Source organism: Monodon monoceros, unplaced genomic scaffold, assembly GCF_005190385.1.
Source record: "Monodon monoceros isolate NGI ecotype Baffin Bay Population unplaced genomic scaffold, NGI_Narwhal_1 Super_Scaffold_8, whole genome shotgun sequence".
In the NCBI taxonomy this organism is placed as follows: Eukaryota; Metazoa; Chordata; class Mammalia; order Artiodactyla; family Monodontidae; genus Monodon; species Monodon monoceros.
The window spans coordinates 64,116,031-64,137,054 of record NW_021703785.1 but is presented as its reverse complement, the minus strand read 5'-3'; the positions used below and the strand labels follow the sequence as shown (position 1 = coordinate 64,137,054).

Here is a 21,024-nt window from a genome sequence, read left to right as displayed (position 1 = left end):
CATCTTCAGGCAATGAAAAAATAGAAAAAAAAAACTTTTGCCCAGGCGGCTCATTGTCATATCAGTTATAGAAATCTCTCACTTCACATACACTCTAGTTTTGCTAATTTGTTTCAACTGTGAAGTAAAAACAAAAATTATGCTGTTATCAGTAACTCTGAAGACTTAACAAATTGAAGCTCCAACATTTAAGATTAAGATTATAGTTATTGTCTCAGAGAAGGAGGAGAGTGAAAATTTTGCTAATAGAGGTTTTTAGCTTTTGAAACTGTTTTGTTGTTCATTGGTAGTGTTTGGAGTTTATTTTGTTTGGTTTTAGGAAAGGAGTTGGAATTATAGAAAGTAGTTATAATATTTAAAATTTTTTAATCCATGAAAACCTCAAAATACTCAAAATGTTCTTTGTGCCATTCTAGATTTGTGTTTCCATTTTTTATACTAATAGTTCCTCCAATAAAGATGATTTTGGAACAAATATTGAAGCATTATGGCTAGCTCTAAATATACAAGAACATCTCATGTATACATTAATACAGCACATGTCTATTCAGCACCTACTATATACCAAACACATTATAGGCACTGGGAATAGAGAAGTGAATGAGACAAACATGGTGCTAAATTTTGGAGGAAAGGCAAGCATTAGACTAGCACATACAATAACACAAGGGTGCTGTGATAGGGGTGTTACAGATACTAATGCAAGCATAAGGCAGAGCACTTAACCTAGTCTGGAGGGGTGCATTCTCCAGTTGGTGGGGTTATCAGGGTTTTCAAAAAGTGTATCCAAGCAAAACCAATACCGTGAAACAAAAATAATCTTTCCAACAAATGGTGCTGGAACAACTGGACATCCACGTGCACAAAAATAAATCCAGACAGAGACCTTACGCTCTTCACAAAACTTAACTCAGTGTGGATCACAAACCTAAATGTAAACTGAAAAACTATGAAACTCATAGAAGATAACAAAGGAGAAAATCTAGATGACTTTTTAGTTATAATACCGAAGGCATGATCCATGAAAGAAAGAATTGATGAGCTGGACTTCATTAAAGTGAAAAACTTCTGCTCTACAAAAGACAATATCAAGAGAATGAGAAGACAGCCACAGACTGGGAGAAAATATTTGCAAAAGGCACATCTAATAAAGGACTGTTGTCTAAAATATACAAAGAAGTCTTAAAACTTAGCGATAAAAAAACAAACAACCTAGTTAGAAAATGAGCCAAAGACCTTAACAAACTCCTATCCAGAAAAAGTATACAGATGGAAAATAAGCATAGGAAAAGATGTTCCAAAGCATATGTCATCAGGAAAATGTAAATTAAAACAAGGAGATACCACTACATACGTATTAGAATGGCCAAAATCCAGGACGCAGACAACAGCAAATGCTGGTGAAGAGGTGGAGCCACAGGAGCTCTCACTCACTGCTGGTGGGAATGCAGGGTGGTGCAGCCACTTTGGAGGACAGGTTGGCGTTTTTTATAAAGCTAAACATATTCTTACCATGGAATACAGTAGTCTTGCTCCTTGGTATCTACCCAAAGGAGTTAGAAACTTATGTCCACACAGAAACCTGTACATGGATGTTTATAATCATTTTATTCATAATTTTCAAAACTTGCAAACAACCAGGATGCACTTTAGTAGGTGAATGGATAAATAAATACCCACTTATTTATATGATGCATCCAGACAATGGAATATTTACTAATTAGTGCTAAAAAGAAATGAGCTATGAAGCCATGAAAAGACATGGAGGAACTTTAATTGTGTATTATGAGATGAAAGAATCCAATATGAAAAGGCTACTGTATGATTCTAACTATATGACATTATGGAAAAGGCAAAACTATGGACACAGGAAAAAGATCCGTGGTTGCCAGGGATTAGGGGGAGGGAGGGATGAACAAGCAGAGCAGAGAGGATTTTTATGGCAATGAATCTACTCTGTATGATACTGTAATAGTGGATACATGTCACTTTACATTTGTCCAAATCCTTATAATGTTCAACACGAAGAGTGAATCCTAGTGTAAACTATGGACTTTGGGCGATAATGCTATGTATTAATGTAGGTTCATCATTTGTATCAAATGTAACCACTCTGATGGTGGATGGTGATATGGGAACGAGGATGCGTTGGGGAAGGGGGGTATCTGGGTCATCTCTGTATCTTCTGTTCATGTTTGCTGTGAACCTAAAACTGCTCTTAAAAATCGCCTATAAAAAGAATGAAAGGAGGAGGTCCCCTCACCACAAAAAAGTATATCTAAACAGAATGTCATCTTAGTTGAGAACTGAGAGATGATTAGGACATAGCTAGGTGAAAGAAAATGAAAAATAGAAGAATAAAATTCTGGGCTGAGGGAATAGTGTAGTGCAAAAGCCTGGAGGGAAGAGATAGCAAGACATGTTGCTGGAGAGCTCTTTTCACTCAGCCAACAGCTATTTCAGTGCATGTTGTGTGCCAGCCACAGAGGCAGGCAAGGGCCATCCCTTCATGGCAAGGGTCATGCCATGGAGGGGTTTGTAAGCTGTGCTAAGGGTACAGGGCTGTAGTTGAAGAGGTTTGGCATAATCTGCAGAGTGACAAATGGATATCTGGGGCTGCAGACTGGAAGCGAGATACCGATCTGAAGTTTCAGAATCCTTTTGAAGAGAATGGTGTCGTAGAGCAACCAATAGTGGCTATGAGGATGGAAGAAGTGTACAAAGTTGAAGTATCTTTTGGAAATTAAATCTATAGAATTGCTGATAGATTGGATGGTAAGAGGAGAAAGAAGGTACTTTGATTTCTGGCTTTAATAGCTGGATGATTTATAGTGTAAGCATAGTTTACTTAGAACAATACAGAAGGAAGGGCATGAATTTGGTGAGAGATATTTTTACTTTCGGTTACACTGAATTTGTAGCACCTATGAAAGTTCCAAGTGGAAATGTTAAATTGACATCTTAGAATTTGTATGTCCAGCTCCAAAGAGACAGCTAATATGGAGATTTAAATTCAAGAGTTCTCAGTTTTTGCATGAGGTAAATGGGGGATAAGGATACAGGTGTGATGCTCAGGGAGAGTGTGTGGAGTGAGTGGAAACAAGCGGCCAGACTCTCGCTGCTGTTTCTGCTGGGAATCCTCTTTCCCCACATCTTCACGTGATTGGCTCTTCCCATCATTGAGGAATCAGCTTAAACGTCACACTCTCAGAGAGGCTCCCCTGACCATCTTATTGTGTTATCAGACTTCCATTACATGACTCTACTTTAACATTCAATAACATTGTCTCAAAATCTTTTCTTGGTTTACATGTCTTCCCGCTAAAATGTACTTCCCTTCAGAACTCGTGTCTTATTCTCTGTCTTATTTGCTGATATATCCCTGGTTTCTGGAATAATAATGCCTAGTACCTATTTTGCAATCACAAATATTTGTTGAAGGAATGAAGAAAAGAATGTTGAGTAGAATGTTTGAGAAGGAATGAATAGTCAACAAGAGGATTTGTAAGTCAGGATTAAAGGCACCACTGGAGTCATTGACAAGAGGGACATGTTGATTTCATTCAAATTTATACTGGTGAATGAATACCTACGTGCTAAAGATGCTGGGTATAGACCCAGGCACTGCTCTAATAGAGCTTTCAGTCCAGTGGGAACAACAGTGTTAGGTTAAGTAATTACTGATGTAATAAATGTGCCAAAAGGCAGATAGAGGATGGGAGCAGATAACTGAGGGAAGTGGGAGAGTAGCTCAGATGTTTTCAGGTGAGAAGTGAGCGGGAGGTGAGTATAGACAGTAAGTACTTACAACTATAAGAAGGTTGGCCAAGAAGGGGAAAGGGTGGTTGCTGGTGGTGGATAGGGTTTTAATTTGAGGGGGAGGAGGGGAGTAGAAGGAAGGATTTGAGTACTTTAAAATGCTGATGGAAAGAAGCCAATACGGTGGGAAAGAAAGAAGAAAAGTTTCTACTCAATTAAAAGAGTACAGTCTCTGAGAGGGGTGAGGCAGAGGGACAGGGGTTAGCCTTTTGTGGATGAGTATTGAGAAAGGATGCAGGCAATTAACTTGGTGGCAGGATTCAGAGAGTTTTTGTAATGATGCCTTCTATTTTCTCTATAAAGTGGCAGTTAGGGCCATTTTCTGAGAATGAAGGAAATCTGGGGAGGTAAGTGTTATACTTGAGAAGAGTAGAAAATACTGAAAATAGCCAGTGTAGAGAAACTGGGGAGTGAAATGACTAAGGAAACACAGGAGACTTGCCAGTGTTTGGGGGACCGGATGGAGGATGCTGTCTTTGCTATTGTAGTGTTTTCCCCAGTAGTCCACAGGACAAAGACGATGGGCATTGCTTTAAGACATTCACTTCTCTAACTTTGGTGAAAATAATCTCTTCTCTGAGCACCAACCCCTCCACACCCCTAATCCGGATTAGGTGCCTTCCCATGTTCTCAAACCACCTTCCATTTTCCCCTGTTTTATACTTACCATAGTGTTAGTGCCTGTTTATTTGTGGTGTATTTTTTATGGCTATTTCCACAGTGCCTATTATAATGTGGAGCATGTGTGTATTATTTGTAACAAGTTTAAATACCAGTTCTCCTAATGATAAACTATTAGATTCTAGGCATGTAACATAATCTCCCTCTGACATTGTTTCACATCTTACCTAGTTTCTCTGAAGGTTGGATGTAATATATGACATTTATTACAACTACAGTAATATAGACACTTTAAAAATGGAAGATTATTTTGGGCTTCCCTGGTGGCGCAGTGGTTGAGAGTCCGCCTGCCGATGCAGGGGACACGGGTTCGTGCCCTGGTCCGGGAGGATCCCACATGCCGCGGAGCGGCTGGGCCCGTGAGCCATGGCCGCTGGGCCTGCGCGTCCGGAGCCTGTGCTCCGCAACGGGAGAGGCCACAACAGTGAGAGGCCCGCGTACCGCAAAAAAAAAAAAAAAAAAAGGAAGGTTATTTTGTTAGTTTTTCTTACTACATACAGTATATATTCAGAATTTTGCCGACTCCTATCTTTAGTTTGGTCCATTTCCTTTCAATTTAGACCTTTCTCTTTCATAAATTTGAACTGGGAGTTCCAGATTAAAAAAAAAAATCATATTGAGATAGTTCGGATGTAGTTACAGTAAAGACACATTACTCAGTTTATCTGGCTTCTATTTGTTGATGCCGACTCTATACTAGGCACAAATTAGATTCTTTACATACACTTTTATCCCATTTGCATGGACGTACAACATGTTTCTTAACTTTTTCTGATAGTGTAAAATGAAACATACAAAATATTTTCTCTTGGTTGTTAGAATATGTCTTTAATTTTCCTTGTGGGAATGAAGATAAAAATCTTTAAGTGGAAATTGTTATAAATGTTTATCCTACTTAACAGCTACATTCGTGAATATAATTCATCAATCATAGCTGGAGAAAGCAATTGTGCAGTTGTCTACAATTAACGACAAAAACAGTTGATGAATGTGCAGCTGAATTAAAGTACTCCCTAGGACAGGCTGAAATTATAAACTGGATCATTTAAAGGAATCTAACAAAGGATCTTTATAATTAAAACAAAGCAAGGTTAATGGGATGTAAAATTGCCTATAATATCTTGGCAATAATAATTGGATTTTAAATTATTAAAATATGAATTGAACTATAAAGCAAATACGAAAGACTTCCAAATTATAGAACTTGAGTGATCTTTTGAAATAAATTAATCATTTGCCTAAAATAAACCTCTATCACTCTTTTGGAAGCCTATAGGATATAATTAATGAATATTCATAACAAGATGGAATGTATTCTTGTTTAGCACTGAATTTGACCTATGATTCACAAGATTCCAATTTTTTGTTCTTTAAAATAAGGAAAAATATATAACCTTGCATTTCTTATGTTTTGAAGAAGAGAAGCACATCGTATTCAAGTTTAATTATTTAGTGATTTTATGGCCCAAATTTGAATATCCTCGTTAATTTAACAAATGCTATTCAGTAATTAAACCAATAAGCTTTGGTTTGCTTGAGTTTGTTTCATGTCCTTGATTTGGCAAAAACTGTGTTAAAAAAAAAAAAGCACCTTTTAACACTATAAGAAACTTTTTTCTTAGAGTTGAGAATCTGATTTAAAGTTGAACCAAGAAACCCTGGAAACTCCTGGAAAACAGAAGTTCCTCCATATTTTTTCATGTAGTACCTAATTTATTCTTTTTTCATACTACTATGTTATTCATTTTACACATGTAGTAAGTTATTAAACATATTGAGGTTTGCAAACGAGGTAAAAAAAAAATCTGTGCATTTACAAAATTAATTGTATAGATCTTAAACAGTATTGCTAATTTATAGACTTAACTTTAGACATTGGTGATAAATAATATATTTACCTGAAACTAAGATAAACAAATCCCATTTAATAATGGCTAGATTTCAAGTAAAAGTATTTCAAAATTAGTAATCATGTATTTTATTTGAATTGCATTTTTAACCATGTTTAAGATATATCTGCATATGTATATATATTGAGATTTTTTTTTCCTTCTGAGAACAACTTTAAATATACTTTCCTTCCAGGCACTATTATTTTAGCTTTGGTGAGAGTTAAGTAATATTTCATAAAACACTAATAGTTCTTTGTATTAAAAAAAAGAAAAAAGGGAAAGGTACCCTGTTTTTGGCATAATCATTTCTGTGCCATATTTCTTCCTGTTTCTTATTTCTTAGAGACATAAAGTTTTGTTTTTGTTGTTGTCCTTAGCTTACATATTGCAAGCAAATGCCAGCCTAGATTCAAATGATACGTCTTTATTAGAAAACTTCGATTTAGTTTCTGTGCCCATTCTGACACAACCAGGATCACTTGGTAACAGAGGAGACTAGAGTTGGCCTTTGCATTTGTGGCTGGTATGTTGTTTAAAAAACAGACACAGGGAGAAGTGAACTACCTGGTTACAGGAGAGTCAATGCTGCCATGAAGATACAGTGTGTGTGGTCAGTCCAAGGATACACTAAAGGTGAGAGGTAAAAGAATAGAATGAGCAAGCCAGAGTACGGTCATGGCCTGAGCCATTAGTTTTAGTCTAGGAACTCTTCCCAAGGTGCCCAGGGAATTGAAGCATTGATTATAGGCGGATTAGTTTCCATGTTCGTAAAATGAGAACACACAGACAATTTATCTCTCTGTTGCTGTGTACAGACGACATGTGAAAAAACAGAATACTTATTTTATAACATGGCTGTTATGAAGAGTCACAGTCCAAGCTGGACAAGGATTAAGAAAAAGTTGTTATTTTCTAATTACCAAAAGTAGTGTAATACCTGTACAGGTATTCCTGAAGTTCTTAACACCTATGTAAATAATTATAATACATACAGAAGAACAAAACAAAACTGAATACTTATAGAATACTCATTATATAGTTTTAGCAGTGATACAAATACATTTTACATCTGGTCTTCATCTCAAAGTAATTTGTAATTGAGAAGTTAGGTTTTACATGCACAAAAAATTAAACAGTTCAAAGTGTCATAGACAGTATATAACTAAGTGCAAAAAATTGATATAAAAATTGCATTGACTTAAGAAGAAGGACCTATTTCAGTGGACAGTAATGATTGGGGAAGGCTTCTTTTAGGAGACAGAACTGAAACAAGTATAGGCACATTGCGTGGGATCAAAAAAAGAAAAAAAAAAAATCAACCCTAGCTTTTTTTGTGAAAATTAAGATTTAAAACAACAGAAAATACTTTTATGTTCTTTATTATCTAATAAAGCAAATATGGGCATAATTCTATGTTAAAAGTTATAATCTGTCTTTGAGCTCTATATATTACTCTTTTTCTGAGCTCTATATTATTTATATTAAAAAAATTATAAATGTTTCCAGATTTTTTAATAGTCTATTAAACAACTCTAGCACAGGAAGAAATTGAAATTTGCTGATACAGCCAGCCTCTTCCTTGCAGTGTCACTAGAAACTCTATGCCTAATTCTTTTAAGGTTTTGAGGCCGGAGGAAGTGACACTGAGGTATTACATCTGCTCCTACACTGTGTGGCCACTTTACTTCCAATCAGGGTCTGCTTTCTTGACTAAATAAATCAGGATCTAAAATTTAAGCTGTAATCTTAGAGCTTGGGCATGCACTGTTTCTTCCAGTTTATAGGATATCTGAGACAGTGCACACCCATTTTCTAATCAGAAAACTAAAACTCAGACACAAGGAAAATTTATTTGTCCAAGTTTATAACACTAATAAAAGACAGAACTTAAATATAAACTAGTTCTGCCTTCTGTCCCCTCGCTCATCTAGAGATGATGAAAGACTAATTTGTCTGACCTCTCATATTGCCTTTCCTATTGATATTTTTTTTCTTTCAGTCAAATTACAGGAATTACTTATATTTAAAATTCAGGATCTCAGGGTTTCAGGTCAATGACAAGCAATTTAAATTATAACAAACTGCATAAAATTAGAAACTTCCTAGAAAATCGGAACTTGCTGCAATGATATCTGTCCCATTTGGAAGAGAATATTTTGTTTTGTCTCCTGACTTCTTTCCTGTATCCATGACAACTCTGTTTTAGGACAGGAATGAATATAATTGAACAAATTGTTTTCTTTTTCTATTTCCTTTGAAAAATAAACTTACAGTAGAAGATGAAGACCACTTCATTTACTTCCTATCTTGTACAGATACTCTGAGGAAGAAAATGTTCCGTAATTCCCAAGTTATCTGATATTTTTATTTACCTCTTTTTTATGTGCTAAATGTATCATAGAATTTTATAGTGTTAAACTGCCTTAATCATTAAAGTTCTGTTTCTTCTTTGCCCCCCCTTCCCACATAACCTGCTCATGTATTCATTCAGTCATCTTTCCATTTAGTCATATGTTATTGGTGAGTCCATATTTCATGACATGTAAATGCAGATCATGTTGGAAACAGAGATGAATAGTGATTGTACCTCATTTAACGAACTTCACAGTCTAAGATAGAGAGACTTATTAAAAGGAGAAGAGAGGGGAAAAAATCCATAAGACAGTGGGATAAATATTATAACACCCAGAACATTTGAGAAATTGGGAGATCTTACTCGTATTGAGAGGAGGGAATGACAAGAATTACAGGAAGAAGAAATGGCACATATAGAAATCCTGAAATAGCATGAGTCATTAAAAGAACTAGGAAGGTTTTTCTAGAACATAGAAAAAGTATGCTAAAAAGGCAGTAGATAAGGTTACAGAAGTAGACTGATATTATATATAATGTTTGGCTATTATCCTGTCTATTAAAAGTAGCCATTGAGGGCTTCCCTGATGGCGCAGTGGTTGAGAGTCCGCCTGCTGGTGCAGGGGACACGGGTTTGTACCCCGGTCCAGGAAGATCCCACATGCCGCGGAGCGGCTGGGCCCGTGAGCCATGGCCGCTGAGCCTGCGCGTCTGGAGGCTGTGCAAAAAAGTAGCCATTGAAGAAATTTAAGTGTAAATAACAGTAATGGCAAAGCGAAAAATGTATCAGAAGGATGGAAGATTTGAGGGAGGCAGAGAAATTATGAGGCTATTGTAATTGGATGAGAGATGATTAAGGCTTGAATTAAAACAATGTTAAAGTAATGAACAAACATTAAAATATATTATGGAGGTAAAATTGACAAGACTGGTGATTAATTTAGTGTAGGATGATCTTAAAGTCACATTTCAGCAGATTGAAAAGTGAATAAAGCTGTATGGGTAACTCAGTGATCTGAGGTTATCTTCTGCTACAGAACATTCACATCCTACTTAGGATATACTCTTTGAGGCAACATGCATCTTATAAATGGTTTAGGCTTCTCCAGGGCCACATCTCCCCCCTTATAAATTGGTGTCTCAAGGAGTAGGAATGCCCTGGGGACATATGCCTAAAACAGCAATGCTGTTAGGATTTTAAATCTTTAGCCAGGAATTAAGTACAGAACCTTGCCTGAAACTTTCATGCTAAGCCAAGATCCTTAAGAGAGGCTGACATGGTTCTAGTGGGCTCTCCTTGGTATCAAAAGAAATAAAAGCAAATACTTATCCAAGTTAGGTCTGTTGGACTCCTGATTAAGACCAGAAATGAGGTAACAGTCAAAGAGTACTAAATATATGAGAATGAAAGCCACTATGTATGAGAATCAACAAGGAAGAAACAAAAAATTTAGATCCCCGGGGACTACCAAGATTAGAATTGTGAAATACAGGAAATAAAATAGCACAAAATTGAATGAATAAGAAGAGACCATCAAAATGAAGAGGAAGATTTGAAAAATCAAAAATTATAGAATTTAAAAATACAATTTGGAAAAAACTCCATGTATTAATGATTCTTCAGATTAGACAAAGATAAAGGGAACCAGTGACTTGGAACATACATTTTGAAATTTTTCCCAGAATGCAGAAAGAGAAAGAAATGAAAAATGAAGTGATGTTAAGAGATATGGAGGTAAACTAAGAAAGTTTAGTTTACAAATCATCAGAATTGAAAAAGGAAAAAAATACAGAGTAGGGGAGATGAAATATTTTAAAAGATGATTGTTGTGAATTTTTAAGAACTGATTGAAAATAAGAATACAGTGACACAGAAGTCACAATGGACCTCAAGTAGGCTAAATAAAAAGAAATCCATACTAGATACATGGTACTGAAACTGGACAATGCCCAAAATAAAGAGACAAAAGCACCCAGAAAGAAAGAACTGATCATCTACCAAAAGGGAAAATTAGAATAACAGCAACAGGGACTTCCCTGGTGGCACAGTGGTTAAGAATCTGCCTGCCAATGCAGGGGACATGGGCTCTAGCCCTGGTCTGGGAGGGTCCCACATACCGCGGAGCAACTAAGCCCATGTGCCACAACTACTGAACCTGCGCTCTAGAGCCCGTGAGCCACAACTACTGAGCCCGTGTGCTGCAACTACTGAAGCTTGCATGCCTTAAGCCTGGGCTCTGCAGCAAGAGAAGCCACAGCAATGAGAAGCCCGCCCACTGCAGTGAAGAGTAGCCCCTGCTTGCCACAACTAGAGAAGCCTGCGCACAGCAACAAAGACCCAACGCAGCCAAAAACAAAGAAAGAAAGAATAACAGCAACAAAGAAAGCTAGAAGAAAGTAACATAATACTTTCAACGTGTGAAAAAAAAATTCTCAATAATTGTATATGCAACAAAAATATTTTCAAAAATTATTGGTGGGTGTGACGATAGAGTAATTTTGTGACATTTTAACTCACTCCGGTCCCAACCTTTGCTCCCCATTTCAAAGGAAGCCATAAAAATGCAGCACACATTATAAGCACTGTACCAGAGGGAGCATAATAGACCTCATTAGCAAAGAATTTTAAATCACTTACTTGTTCTGATCTGTCTGATGACTCCCTGGAAGAATGACTTAAAAGATTTGTTTTATTTTACCTAACCTGGAAGTGGCCCGGAGTGGAAAAAAAAAACAAAACTGATTTCCTGAGGGCATTTGTTGAAGACATTTATAGGCTAATATCTTAGACCTCACTGCTACTGCCTGAGGTGATAGGCACCTCAGCTGCCTGAGGTGATAGATTAACAGTTGAGGCAAATGATAGACACACCAAAAAGCTTGGGAGGAGCAGCTGGGGAGTGAAATGTACACAAGGGCTTTGAAAAGCTCTGACATATTGCTGGAAATGTAAAAGGCCCTGCACGTGCTTAACGTTGTGTTCATTCTCTGGAAAGACCTGAGAAGGCCCCAAACTCTCATCTTTTGCTGATGCTGGGACTCTATGGAAGCAGGAAGTAAATGCAAAGGTAGAGTTGAAACCTGCCTGGCTGAGTGTTCAAGGGCTGTCCAAACACACACACGGCTGCTTGAGAAATTCTGGGAGATTTTTTTGGATTCAGGCATTTAAAGAAATCTCTGTCTAATCGTTAGCTGACACTAACATAATGAAACAGAGACTTCAGTGACCACACATGACAAGGAATACAGACTTAACAAAATTATTTTAGAAAAGTCAACTTAAGTTTCCTCAGAGGTCCAGATGTAGGAATGAGGAGGGAGACCCACGTCTTCACCTAGGATTATGTATTTCCTGAGCAATTACAGCAGGCAGATCAGGAATTGAGTGAAGGTGCTGGAAAGAGAATGGTTAAAGTGTGGACTGGGGGGGATCCTTGCTTGGGGGGGAAGGAGATAAATCTGAGCAGTGGTTGAAGGACTAAGAGAAAAGAGGGATCAAAGAAGTGGAAGTTGGAAGTGAGCTTATTTTTGCCTGGGGCCAGAGAGGGACGAGTGAAGGGGAGAGAAAGCACTTAGGCTAGGAGATTGTGACCAGAGAGTAGATTGTTGGCATAAAGATTTACGATGTGAAGCTGATTATGGCCAGTGAGGTGATTTCCTGAAGTGAGGTAGAATTGAAGATTCTAAAGGAATCTTAGATTTAGGGATTTTTGGTTCCCCGTTAAAAGGTCAGAGAATTGTGAGGTACTGTGGTGAATGGTTTCCCATGTGGCTAATGAGGTCACCCAGAATGACAATAAGATAAGAAGATGCATGGAAATAAAACATCGTATATTAGTTGCTATATGACTCATAAGGGTCAGAGGTAGGAGGACAGACTTTCGGACAATTGATGCAATTTCTCTGGTGTGTCTGAGGCATGAGTCTCCCCCACCCCACCCCCTCCTCTGCCACCATGCCTCTTGGCTTTGCCCATCCACTTGTTCTGTTCCTGAGAATAGTACCTATTAACCAGCCAGACACTGAGTCTCTCCTTTCCAGCTGTCTTCTGTTAATCTATTTAAATGTAATCTGCACTAATTTGCACATATTAGATTTTTTCCTGGCTTTCTTCAGCCTTCATGCACTAGACAAAGCCATTGAATGAAATACTCTAATCTCTCACATCTCTTTTCACTTTTGAAGACTATCTATAAAATATAGACCAATGATGTCATCAAAAGTTAATATTTGGAGTTTAGTCTTTCTTTAACTTCTTTTATTTTTCCAGCTGCCTCAGTGATTAAATTTAAGACTATCCATATGATTGTTTGCCCTCCAACATTATTTACATAGGAGTTTGAGCCTCTTTTCCCCAACTATTGTGGTTTCTAGCAGATTCCCCTAACCGTTGTGTCTTTGAATAATTTATGTTGTCGTTAACTTTCATGCTGAAGACTAGACCATATTCCCATTGGAATGTGCCTGTGTCCCTCTTATGTGATTGAAGAGAATACTGCTACATGTTTCCAAGTGATCTCTCTACCTGTCCTGCTGCTATGCAAGATTTTAGTGGTGCTTCCGTGATACTGCCAGGAAGTTCCCGCTGGTCCTAGAGTGACAGTCATAATTTAACCGAAATCTCATCGTGGAGTAACAAAATCTGTGTCAGAACACACATGGATTTTGGAAAGATTTCTACTGAGAACTATCTTGAATTGAGTGCTGCTTGGAACTCATTTCAAGGTAGTTCCATCTTAGAATTAAGAATCTGAGCATTTAAGTGAATTTTAGGTGTCAGTCCTATTGTCTGTATTAATTAAAGAAAGAATCCAGTCTATAGGTTTCCTAACATATGGTCATCCAGTTTTGTGTGAAAATTTACTTCCATGGCAGTGAATTTTGTTGTTCTAGCCATTTAAAAAAGTGTCAAAAATCCTTGGTTTTTAGTGCATTAAATAACTTAATTGAATTAACTGAATCATTTGTTCACAAGGCACACTATATTTAAGAGGCATTGCTGCAAAAATATAATAGTGTATTTCTTAATTATATTATTTAGCTTTATCTAAAATTTATGCATAGTTAATACTTGCAATACTGAAATTTGGTTATTGAAAAAAATTGGATTAAACAAAGCTATTAAGAATAATAATTCCAAAGGTATTTTTCTTTTCAGATTGCTATGCCATGCTATGAAGGACCATATAGTTCGTGTTGCAAATGAAGCTGAGTTTATTTTGAATAGACAGAGAGCTGAGGATGTGCATAAACATGCAGAGTTCGAGGTAAGGTTTGGGGATTGAGTTAAATTCTGCTTTTCTGTTATAAGTCGGTTGTCACCAATGGTAACCTTACATAAGGTTTTTTTTTTTTTTAAGAGAAGAATTTCACTGAAGTCATTTCAGTAGTTTTTAAAAGCTTTAGTAAATGTCAAATACAGGGCACTTATTTCTTTTTACCTCATTTACAACATGAAGAGACCCATCCTGCCCTGTTCCTAACCAGTTGGTGGACTGAAGTTGTTCTGACTTATTCTTAAAGGCAAATACAGTTTTATAATGCAATTCCTTTAGTAATTTTTCAGCATAGTTTACACACCATTAGATATGGGTGTAACAGTGGTTATATGGAGAAACAGTTTTACCATTCAGTAATTTATTATTTAATAATGTATCTATCTTTATTTAGAGTGGCCAAAGATTATTTTAGTTCATATTTTATATTTATAATTATATTTTAGTGACAAATGAAGCAATGCCATTATATATGATATAAATGTAGATCTGTATGTATCGATCTATATATGGAAATGTAATAGTTGAAAAATCCTCATAAGTACAATTAGCTATCATTTGAGTAAAGAACAAATAGCTGTCATTTCTATTTTGTATGCAAAAACTAAAGGATGTTCAAGCACTATATATTACATACTAATAGTTTTTTAAGAACATTATTCTTATATTCCTAGCATGTCAATAATTATTTGACATTATTTGTATTGTCCTAATTCAATAACATTGGTTTCAGAAATATTGAGGTGACCTGGTGTTTGGCTTAGGTTGGACTTCAGTGGTCTTGAAAGTAATATATAACTCCACCAATTTATTCTCCTAATATGACATGCGAACAAGTGTGGTGTGGCTGGAAGCCAGAGCCCACGGTTTCAGTTTTGACGAGGTTTTTATCTCAGTAAAGCAGCTCTCTTAGCCATGCAAGTTGATGTCCTAGGTCTAGTGATCTCTGACCTACCTAGGTAAAAAGCATGAGGCAGGGGGCTTCCCTGGTGGTGCAGTGGTTGAGAGTCTGCCGGTCGATGCAGGGGACATGGGTTCGTGCCCCGGTCCGGGAAGATCCCACATGCCGTGGAGCGGCTGGGCCCGTGAGCCATGGCCGCTGAGCCTGCGCGTCCGGAGCCTGTGCTCCGCAACGGGAGAGGCCACAACAGTGAGAGGCCCGCGTACCGGAAAAAAAAAAAAAAAAAAAAAAAACATGAGGCAGAAAAATAGCTGTTGTCACTTTAAAACCCATAACCTCTGCTTTATTTGTCAGATGAGACAGCACACACTTGTCATATGGGATTACACAACCTTATTTTGCAAAAAACAAACATTTTAAACTCTGGTAAAAGTCCATTGACAAGTGTTTGTCAAAATGAAGTTTTGTATCGCTTCAACCGTAAATAGCATCTGATGTTTATAACATTGGGTATCATGCTGTAATTTGGATGACAAGAAAAGATTGAGTTCTTTGAATATAATATGTTTAGGTATAAGATATGTCAGAACTCTAGACAAAATAAGAATATTCAATTAACTTCTGACTTCTGTTAGTAAATAAGGCTTAGATTATTAACTGAATTCCCTGCAGAATCAGTTTTGAGTTGATCATATATCTACTAAGAAAATCAGGATATTTTGTGGGAATATAAGCAGATCAATATTTGTCATGTGAAAGCATTTAAAATAGATTTTCAAGCAGCTAGATATTAGTTACAAGCTCTAACATATATTTAACCAAGGTGATGTTAAGCTAAGGGAGGTGTTTCTCGACCTTTTTCTTTGTTGCTCCCCACAAGGACAATTTTTAAATAGTTGTCATCCTAATCAGCCCCCACCTTGATTTATTGTATTGTCATCAATATGCTGCATATCTGTTTGTGTACCGTATATGCAACTGTGCTTTATACATTAAAAGAGTAAGGTTTTTTTCACGCAACCCTAATACCAGTTTTTACCCCCTCGGGGATGAATGAGATCACTCTTGTTGATGATGCATGGCTAAGAGAGGTGTAGAGGCTATGAAGGGGATATGAAGACTCAGCGTTTTTAGATTGTGTACACATAAAATAAATTACTAATGTAAACCTAATTTTGAGAGTATTGTCATTGTTACTTAACGAATGTGCATTGTTTTTTAACCGAGATGTTTCGATTTGTTCTTTTTAGGTTAAAGCTGTATTAGTAAATGAATTGATTACGTGTACGTTTGTGTGTGTGTGGTTTACCAAACTTATATCACTTTTAAATTGTAAAAGATTTTGTAAAAGTCATAATGTTTTATACTAGGACTTTTTGAGGAATTTCTGTATCTCTCATATAGGCCTGTAATTAAAAGAAAAAATGTATTTAATTTGAGGTGGGTACTTCACAGTTAATTTTTTTTGGTTAACCACTGTAATTGTTAAGGAAGAAAAATGAAAATTTAATTTTACTCTCCAAAGAGCTAATGAAATATTAACCTCATTATGGAGGCAGATCATTGTACTAATTGGTGATTCCCTGTACAAAAAGATGAATTGGAAAATGAATTAATCCTTCTTAGGTTACTGTAGGGTTATTTCTCTGGAAGAGATGACTTGTGGTAGTAGTCTGTATCAATAGATAATTGAAAGGAATATGTTCAGATACCTTACATGAAAGATTTTTACTTTGTAATGATGAATGTGAACTCATTATATGTATTTTTTTAGATGTACAAAACTTTTTTTGTAGTTATATGACTTGTATTACATACATGATAATGTTAAAGTCTGCAGTCACTCTACCCTATACAAAAATTATTATACAAAACAAATCAAACTTATGGTTAAAGAGATATTCATCTTCATGTTTGTATTGAGCCTTTTTTTTTTTTTTTTTTTTTTTGCGGTACGTGGGCCTCTTGCTGTTGTGGCCTCTCCCGTTGCGGAGCACAGGCTCCGGACGCACAGGCTCAGGCGGCCATGGCTCACGGGCCCAGCCGCTCCGCGACATGTGGGATCTTCCCGGACCGGGGCACAAACCCGTGTCCCCTGCATCGGCAGGCGGACTCTCAACCACTGCGCCATCAGGGAAGCCCTGTATTGAGCCTTTTTGATACACAATGAGATTGATTACCTGTGTTGCTAATACCAATGAACTTGAATACAGATAGCTGACAGGACAACTGATTATTAGGGAAGATAAGATTAAGGTAGTAGTTATCATGAGAAACTTTGAATACATTAGATTCTAGAGCTAGGAGACACTGTAGAGAAAACCTTGTTTTAGCCCTTCATTTTACAAATGTAAAACTCAATACAGTGAAAAAAACAGAATTTGCATAAAGTGTGAAATTAAATCCAGGTCTTAATTCCTAAACTACTGCTTTCTCTTCTACACCACATTGCCATTTACAAAATGGAACACTATATATTAAGTGGCAAGTTTTTGATCTATATATAATTATCAGGAACATAACTCTTATTTTAAGTGAGATATATACTATATAGGTTAAAATAATAAGTAGGTTTACATTTTTAATAAATCATTTTGTTTTTAAAATGCTTATTTTTAGAATATGTTAAAACCAGAATTTCAGAATTGGAAGGAACCTTAAAAGTCATTAATTACTTGATTATATTACTTAATAATATTCAAATTACTTTACATATACTTTATGTATAAACATGAAGAAAGAACATATTTTTACCAGTTTGAAAGGTGATTATATGTGTGTGTGTGTGTGTGTGTGTATTTTAGAATAAACTTTCAAAAGATTACATTATCAGTTTTTTAAATTGAATCGGTAACTATTACCCTATAACTCAAGGTTAAATATCATTTCTTTCCTACACACGGTAGTGGTTTATTATCATGCACTGTTTGTATTTCTTTGTAGTCGCAGTGTGCCCAATACGCTGCTGATAGAAGAGAGGAAGAAAAGATGTGTGACCATCTCATTAGTGCTGCGAAACATAGGGACCATGTGACTGCAAATCAGCTGAAACAGAAGATCCTTAACATTCTCACAAATAAGCATGGTGCTTGGGGAGCAGTTTCTCATAGGTGAGTTATAAAAAACTAGAAGTAAACAGTAACTCATAGGTTAATTATAGTAGTTATAAGTAAAAAAAAAACTATAAACTTAAAAGTTCCTTACAAAATATGGTTTTAAAGTGTAAAAAATGGCTTAATTTTTCTCCTGAAATCTTTAGTAATGACTCTTGAGAATGGTTTAAAAGAAAATCTAAACTTTTAAAAGTAATCTAGTGGAAATTTTTTCTAATTCATAGTAATGTGTAACATAATACAAAATTTGTTTAGGCAAGTATTTTAGACTACCATCTCTCATATATAACATTGGTGTTAGTTATAAGAAGTGACTTGTTTTTAATCTTTCAGAGCCAACTCTTCAAATTATTAAATTTATATCATTCTTAATTTTTTTATGCACAAGTAATAATAATATAAGCATTCACTATGAAGAAGTAATACATTCTTTTAAAATTTTTTCTTCTATATTTCTCTATGGAGTCTTTCTTAGGAAAGGTTTCATCTCAAATTAGGGTATTTATGGTATTATAATAGAAACAAAACCAAAATTGGTTGTTTTTGCATTACAAGTGTTTTTCTTCCTGAAGTTTTGTGAGCTTAAAATTGTTTCGTTTTGTTTTGTTGTCCTCTGCACAGTGCCTTCTAGAAACATAGTAGTGAAGCAGGTCACTATATTTAGATTGCTAATGTTCTTCATTTGTATGTCTTCGTTTTATCTTATCTCATTGACTGTTTTTATTAAGTCTCTGTCTGGCAGAGTTTAGGGATTGGGTAAATGTGGATGAGACACTAAGAAAAATTCTGGTAGAAGTGATTCTGTTAGTTAGAGAAGAACATCTAGAATATGGCCAGGATAGTATTTGACAGACTGTCCTGGGGTCTCAAGTATAAGATAGATTTAAGAAAACTTTATTATTTGAATTTAAAGTAAAATTATAACATAATGTCTTTAAAAATAGTTAACACTCTCCTTAAAAAACTAAAAATAGAACTACCCCATGACCCAGCAATCCCATTACTGGGCATATACCCGGAGAAAAGCATAATTCAAAAAGAGTTATGTACCACGATGTTCGTTGCAACACTATTTACAATAGCCAGGACATGGAAGCAACCTATGTGTCCAATGACAGATGAAGAAACGAAATTGAGTTATTTGTAGTGAGGTGGATGGACCTAGAGTCTGTCATACAGAGTGAAGTAAATCAGAAAGAGAAAAACAAATACCGTATGCTAACACATATATATGGAATCTTAAAAAAAAAAGGTTCTCAAGAACCCAAGGGCAGGACAGGAATAAAGATGCAGACGTAGAGAATGGACTTCAGGACATGGAGAGAGGGAAGGGTAAGCTGGGACGAAGTGAGAGAGTGACATGGACATATATACACTACCAAATGTAAAATAGATAGCTGTTGGGAAGCTGCTGCATAGCACAGGGAGATCAGCTCAGTGCTTTGTGACCACCTAGAGGGGTGGGATAGGGAGAGTTGGAGGGAGACGCAAGAGGAAGGGAATATGGGGATTATATGTATATGTATAGCTGATTCACTTTGTGATACAGCAGAAACTAACACACCATTGTAAAGCAATTATACTCCAATAAAGATGTTTAAAAAAAAAGTAGTGGGGGCTTTTCTGGTGGCACAGTGGTTGAGAGTCCGCTTGCCGATGCAAGGGACACGGGTTCGTGCCCCGGTCCGGGAGGATCCCACATGCCGCGGAGCGGCTGAGCCCGTGAGCCATGGCCGCTGAGCCTGCGCGTCCAGAGCCTGTGCTCCGCAACGGGAGAGGCCACAACAGTGAGAGGCCCGCGTACCGCAAAAAAAAAAAAAAAAAAAAATAGTGAACACTCAATATTTGTTTCTTATAATAATAGCAATACCACCACATCTAACATTTATTAAATATTTATTGTGTGCTAGGCACCATACTAAGAACATTACATGGGTTATTTTGTTTAACATTCAGAACATCTCTATTAAGGTTGATACTGAAATTTTTTTTCATATTACAATGAAGAAATTGAAGATTTCAGAGGTTAAGTGAAACTTAGATAGTATCACACAACTTGTACAAATAGAAGCAGAGTGTGTCAATCAGGGTTCTCCAGAGAAACAGAAAAGAACCAATAGGATATATGTAAGACATAGATATAGATAAGATATAGCTATGGATATGAATATGGATATGGGAATAGATATATATAGATTTATTTTAAAGAATTGGCTCACATGCTTATGGAACCTGGCAAGTCTGAAATCTGTAGGGTGGGCTGGCAGGCTGGAAGCGTAGGCAGGATTTCTGTCTTGGGGCAGAAATCCTTCTTCTCCAAGAAGCGTCAGCCTTTTCTCTGAAGACCTTCAACTGATTAGATGAGCCCCACCCACGTTATTGAGAATAATATCCTTTACTTAAAGTCAACTGATTATAGATGTTAATCACATCTACAAAATACCTTCACAGCAACATCTAGACTAGTATTTGATGAAACAGCTGAGCACATAGCTTAGCGAAGTTGACGCAGAATTTAACCTTAAGACAGTACAATAGCACGAGCATTTTGCCCTAGCTATAGACCTTGTCTCTCTTTTTGTGTCATCCGAATTGGATTTATCTACTCAGTTATATACAGTGAGGACTATAACATTATATTGCTAATAATTCAACTGGTATAATATAGGATATTACCTTAAATGTATAAAGCTGTACATGGTTTGGTTTTAATATTTCACCAGATAATTAAAATACAGCTAAAGGACAGAGACTTCCATAGTGACAGTCATGTGGTAACGTGTCGAATGCATCCTCTGCTCAGCTTTCCCTTTATGGCAGCTCATTAGATAGACGGGAAGACTGGCAACAGGACCCCTCAGAAGAACAGGTTAACTCCCAGTGCTGATTAACTGAAAAACACACAGTCTGTCTATTATCATCCTTTACTAAGTGGGACACTGAACTCTAATCTTTCTTAGTATTTAATTAATAAGGCTCAGTTGTCGGAC

The 21,024-nt window shown here is 36.4% G+C and overlaps 1 protein-coding gene across 6 annotated transcripts in view; it reads left to right on the top strand.

The window, feature by feature from the left end:
- Positions 1 to 21,024, top strand: part of NBEA (neurobeachin) — a 618,768-nt gene that overhangs the window by 307,690 nt on the left and 290,054 nt on the right. For all 6 annotated transcript variants that reach the window (XM_029209906.1, XM_029209902.1, XM_029209901.1 and 3 more), the window contains 2 exons: positions 13,903 to 14,011; positions 17,865 to 18,031. In XM_029209906.1, coding sequence (XP_029065739.1) covers positions 13,903 to 14,011; positions 17,865 to 18,031 — 276 coding nt within the window. The remainder of the gene's footprint in view (positions 1 to 13,902; positions 14,012 to 17,864; positions 18,032 to 21,024) is intronic.